This window comes from Quercus suber, unplaced genomic scaffold, assembly GCF_002906115.3.
Source record: "Quercus suber isolate HL8 unplaced genomic scaffold, Cork oak 2.0 scaffold_1092, whole genome shotgun sequence".
Taxonomy (NCBI): Eukaryota; Viridiplantae; Streptophyta; class Magnoliopsida; order Fagales; family Fagaceae; genus Quercus; species Quercus suber.
In genome coordinates, this window is record NW_027070497.1 from 106,444 (window position 1) to 112,226 (window position 5,783).

Here is a 5,783-nt window from a genome sequence, read left to right on the forward strand (position 1 = left end):
GAACTCTCAATTAAATGCCCGCAACTGGTAATATTTTGTTAATTTACAAAAGGATTTGAAGAAAAAAGATTGTCCCATCTTCAAATGAAATCTTCTACTTCTGTTGATACTAGCCATGATTGTAGCTAGAAATTCGTAATAGGTTTGGTTATTGTATTCAAGTTTTTGGCCTCGTACTGTGGAGCTATTCTTCTATCGTATTTTTTGTTCTATTAGTTTTGTACATATGGTTTCTTGCTTACTACCTAAAGAAGCATTCACGGTAAATTGTTAATTTGCTTTCATTTTTTTTTTTTTTTTGGGTTGCTGTGATGGTCATAGCTATTTGAAATAGTTGATATCCTGGGAAAATAGGTGGATACTGAAGAAACCATAAGTTCAGAAGGATTTTTATTTGGAGTTTTCTTGGGATTATATCCATTTTGTTCATTTGGTTGGAACTCTAATTGGATTTGACACCATTTTTTGGATGCATTTGGCACCTATCATCATATTTGGAAGTAGCTTGATTTGCACTTAGGTCTTTTGGTTGGGCTTAGTTTTGATTTGGCTCCTTAAGAATTTTGTGACTTGAGAGAAGTCTCAGAAAGGTGGAGTCGAATTTGATTAAATTTTGTGATTTACAAAAAATCTCTTCATTGTGGATAATTTTGTAAAGCTAGATTATTGAATTTTGCCTTATAATATTTTAAATTGATTTGGGTTTGCAATTTGAGATAAGTTCATAGGGACTTTGATGGAGGCGAAGGGGATTTTTTTTAAGAGGTTTGATTAAATTCAAGCTAAAGTGCAAGCCTACATTTTCAGATTGTAACGTTGATTTAGTTTTAGGCTCGGATGAACGTTGGTTGGTTGGGTCAGTGGTAGAGGTTGCTAGATTCTACTAGAACGTGCCAAATTTGGGCAAAAAGTAGCCAAATTTGGATGGGTTTGGTTGGATTTAGTCAAGATCTCGCCGGATCTGACTGGATTTTGATAGATCATATTGTAATCTTGCCAAAGTTTATGTATATGATCAATTGGGTCAGGTCACCGGCGTGAGTTCTTGAGGCAAAGACCCATGATCGACCAATGGGAGCTTCGAATCGAGTGCTCTACGGGTTGGAATCGGTTGGTTTCGCAATCTCCAGTTGGGTCTGAACACCCCTAAGTTCCACAAGTTCACAACCTAGTAATTCAACCTTACCATATTTTGGACATTTGTATCTTTTTTTTTTTCTTCTTTATATTTTATATTTTATATTTTTTTATGGAAAGGGATCTATTAATGCATTTAACTATTGACGAGTCAGAAATTTATGATCGTCATTAGATTGAGATCGTCATTAACCTAGAGAAGACGTTACGCATTTATTACGCTCAGTGATGAAAAAACATAATGGACAGAACAATAGTTATAGAATGAGTTGTGAACTTTAGACAAAGATTTTGTAACGCATTAGTCGAACATAAATACATCAATTCATTGCTAATTGATTAGGCACGCAACTATAAAAGAGAAGGTAACAGAAGTTAAAGGTACACATAAATACGCTACAAAAATCACTCTCCAGTCTATTTCTCTTTAAAATCTTTCTTCCTCACTGACTTAAGCATCGGCGGTTTGGCTAACGCCACACCGGCGTGTTACTTTTCCACGCCCAGTTCATTTTGCAGGTTTTCCTCCAACAGAGACGACCCTAATCACAGTTTCTTCCATTTGTTATGACTAAGAGCTCAACTACTGATTTTTTGCATCATCAACTATTATTTTAATATTTAATAAAACAGTTAAATACAAGTGACCCAAGCGAGACAGAGTACCCCTTGAAGCTTCTAAATTCTGCATAACAGAGACATTATCCCCCTCCAGCACCACCTCCGCGAAACCAGCGTCCACGGCGAACTCAAGTGCTTTCCGGCATGCTAACACCTCCGCCTCCTCACTGTCATGTACCGGTGGGCCCTTAGCAGCTAACGTAGCCATTACTTCCCCCCGCTCATTGCGTATAACTGCTCCAACTCCCGAGGCATTAATATTTTTGAATATCGCCGCATCGAAGTTAAGCTCGTAGCAATTCTCCAGTGGAGTGTTCCAAGTAGCGTTTCTCACCATTGTTGTTTGAACTCATAAACGCTGTTGTGCTTCCTTGAATTCTTCTAACAGTTCCACTGCCCTTCTCACCAGCCGAGTTGGTTCCTGAATGCTTCCACCATGTAAGACAGAGTTCCTTTGATTCCAAAGCAACCAAGCCTGGACAAGGAATAATTCAAACTCCTCCTGCAATAGCTTATTCAGAAGCTCCGATGCAAGCTGCAGAAAATCAGATTGTCCACCCGTACTCTTTTGCACTCTTCGTGTACACTCTACCCAAACCCCACGAGCCACATTGCAATCCCACAGTGCATGAATCGCTCTTTCTTTTGTTCTGGTACATAGTCTGCATGTCTCATCATCTAATACTTGCCTTTGAACCAACTTTTCGCGAGTAGGCAGGATATCGTGACACGCATGCCACCCAAATATTTTTATCTTATTTGGGATGTGCAGCTGCCATAGTTTTGTCCAGACCGTGGTGTGCATCCCTGCTTGAGAGCTCGCCCCCCTCAAGTCTTCCTCCTTTATGAGTAGCCTAGCCACGTGATACCCTGACCTGACTGTAAACCCTCCCTTTCCTGTGTGCAACCAGAAAATTCTATCCGGAATATTTCGGTGGCTCAAGGATATCAGCTTGATGGCTTCTGCATCCTTTCTTTTAAAAATACGATCAATTAGCTGACAATCCCATTTTTTCGCAGACCAATCTATCAGCTCACACACCCTCCACTCCCATTCTTCTTCCTCCGGTGGGTGAAGCACCCTGTTTATTGTGTAGTTAGGAATCCATTTGTCTTTCATGACTCTAATGTCAGTCCCATTCCCAACTCTCCAGCAACACCCCTTCTTCAAAATTAGCTAGGCTGCCATTAAACTCTTCCACACATAGGAACTGTTTGGTTTGTCCATTGCCTCCAAGAAGTTACACCTTGGGAAATATTTTGCTTTGAAATACCTATAGAGTAGTGATTCTTTATCCTGTAATAGCCGCCAACCTTGCTTGGTAAGCATTGCCAAATTGAAACTTCTTATGTCCCTAAACCCCATTCTGCCTTCTCTCTTTGGTTGAGCAAGAAAATCCCAACTCTTCCAATGGATCTTCCTTTCATTATCCGTCTGACCCCACCAAAACCTTGCACACATAGAATTTAGTTCATTACAAAGCTTCACTGGCAATTGGAACACACCCATAGCAAAGGTTGGAATAGATTGTGCAACTGCTTTAATTAGCACCTCCTTTCCAGCTTTGGATAACATTTTCCCTTTCCATCCCTGTAATTTTTTCCAGACCCTATCTTTAAGAAAAGCAAAGGTTTGGTATTTTAAGTGCCCTATCAGTGTAGGTAAGCCCAAATATGTCTCAAACCTGTCAACTTCCTTAACATTCAGCTTATCTTTTATCCAATCTCTTTTTGCACCATCAACATTACTACTAGAAAAGATGGAGGATTTTACTAGGTTTATAAGCTGACCTGAAGCCTTGGCATAGAGCTGCAAAATATCCACAACTTCTTGCACCTCATCTTGTGTGGGTCAACAAAAAAGTAAAGAGTCATCCGCGAACAAGAGATGAGAGATGTTAGGTGCCCTCTTGCAAATTGCCACTCCATGTAATCTGTTCTCAGCCTCTGCCTTTGCCAGAAGAGAAGAAAACCCTTCAGCACATAACAGAAAGAGATAAGGGGACAACGAGTCTCCTTGTCTAAGCCCTCTAGATGGCTTTATATTCCCATAGGCTTTACCATTAATGCAGATTGAAAAAGTCGGTGTAGTAACACAGCTCATCACCCGTTCAATCCATGTATTTGGGAATCCCATCCTATCCATAATTCCCTTAAGGAAATTCCACTCCACCCGGTCATAGGCTTTGCTAATATCCAGCTTCAAAGCAAGAGACCCTGCTTTACCCTTTCTACAATAGTGCATGGTATGAAGAGATCCATAAGCCACCAATATATTATTAGTGATAAGGCGACCTGGTACAAATGCACTTTGAGAAGGAGAGATCACCTGTGGTAGAATCTTCTTTAACCTGTTTGCCAAAACCTTTGAAATAATTTTATATATCACATTACAAAGGCTAATAGGTCTAAAATCCGATATTTTTTCCAGTGATTTAATTTTAGGGATAAGGACAATATGTGTAAAATTAATTTTAGGTTCCATATTTCCTGTATTCAAAAAATCTAGAGCTGCAGCAATCACATCATCACCCACAATATGCCAAAATTTTTGGTAGAAAAGAGCATTCATATCATTGGGTCCAGGCGCCTTTGTTGGTCCCATTTGGAACACTGCTATCTTGATTTCCTCTGCACTATAATCACTGGATAGAATTTCCTGCATATTAGGGTCCACCTTATGTTGTACAGTAGCTAGACATTCTTCCACCCGGTTACTTTCACCTGCTTTAAACATATTTTCAAAATAATTTATTGCCACTTCTGCCACCTCATCCACCTCCTCCACCCACATATCCTCACTGTTCCTTATCCCTTTGATGAAATTCCTCCACTGCCTTTGTGATGCTTTTGAGTGGAAAATTTTGGTAATTCTATCCCCATGTTTAAGCTAGGAGACCTTTGAATGTTGCGCCCAAAAAATCTCCTACTTTCGTAACAAATCATCCAACTCCTTACTAACTTCCAAAAACTCCACTTTATTTTCTTCTGTACACACCCCCCTACCCAAAGTTTCAACCCTTTTCTGAAGTACCTTAATTTTATCAGTATCAGGATGGGTTTTAGAGGAACCCCATGCCTGCAACTCCAACCCATAGCCCTTAATATTCTCCTTTATTCTTGTCAAGCTCGACCTTGTTCCTTCCTTAATATTCCATGCTTCCTGGACCACAGCTTCACAGTCTTCCCAAAGTAACCAAGACTCCTCAAAACGAAAGCTCCTTGCACTCTTAGTAAAGTGGTTTCGTGTGGGCTTAGTTTGTAGAATAATCGGTACATGGTCGGATGCATGGGAATGCAGATGTGTTACTGTGCACTCCGGGTACATTTCCTTCCAATCCTTCGTAGCAACGGCACTGTCCAAGCACTCCCTAGTGTTTGCCAAACCTGGTCTCTTGTTATTCCATATAAATGGATAACCAATAAAACTCAAGTCTACTAAAGAACATCTATCAAGCACCTCGCGAAAGTCATCCATCTGGTTGTAGGATGGAGGTCGGCTACTAAGCTTTTCGTCGGAATTCAAAATGGCATTGAAATCGCCAATGCACAACCATGGTCCCTCCACAAATGTTGCTAAATGAGAGAGCAGCGCCCATGATTTCACTTTTTGACACGACTGCGGCCACCCATAAAACCCCGTCAAAAACCATGCAGCCCCATCTTCTTCTACCACCTTTGCTAATATATGATTCTCCGTAAAGTTTATGACATCCACCTTAACTTCCCTCTTCCACAACATAGCCAACCTGCCCCCACTATCTGGCTTCTTTATTATTAACTTATTTGGGAGCGGTAAATCTCTACAATGTTTTTCAAACCCTTCCTTGTTCAAGCGAGTTTCCATCAAGAAACACACCATGGGACCTTGATCCTTCAACAACTTTCGAAGGCTTCGAACTATCCAAAGGTTCCCAAGCCCTTGGTAGTTCCAACTTAATAGTTTCATCTTGCCCCGCAAAGGTGTTCCAACACCCCCGCCGCTTCATTGTTTGGTGACCCATCCTGTGTCTTCCCTCGTTTGG

General features: G+C 40.6%; 1 protein-coding gene across 1 annotated transcript; it reads right to left on the minus strand.

Moving 5' to 3' along the window:
- Positions 1-4,684: 4,684 nt before the first annotated feature.
- On the minus strand, positions 4,685-5,707 carry LOC112037983 (uncharacterized). The gene has a single exon (XM_024070791.1). It carries the CDS (start codon positions 5,705-5,707, stop codon positions 4,685-4,687), a length of 1,023 nt encoding a protein of 340 aa, XP_023926559.1.
- Between the last annotated feature and the right edge of the window lie 76 nt (positions 5,708-5,783).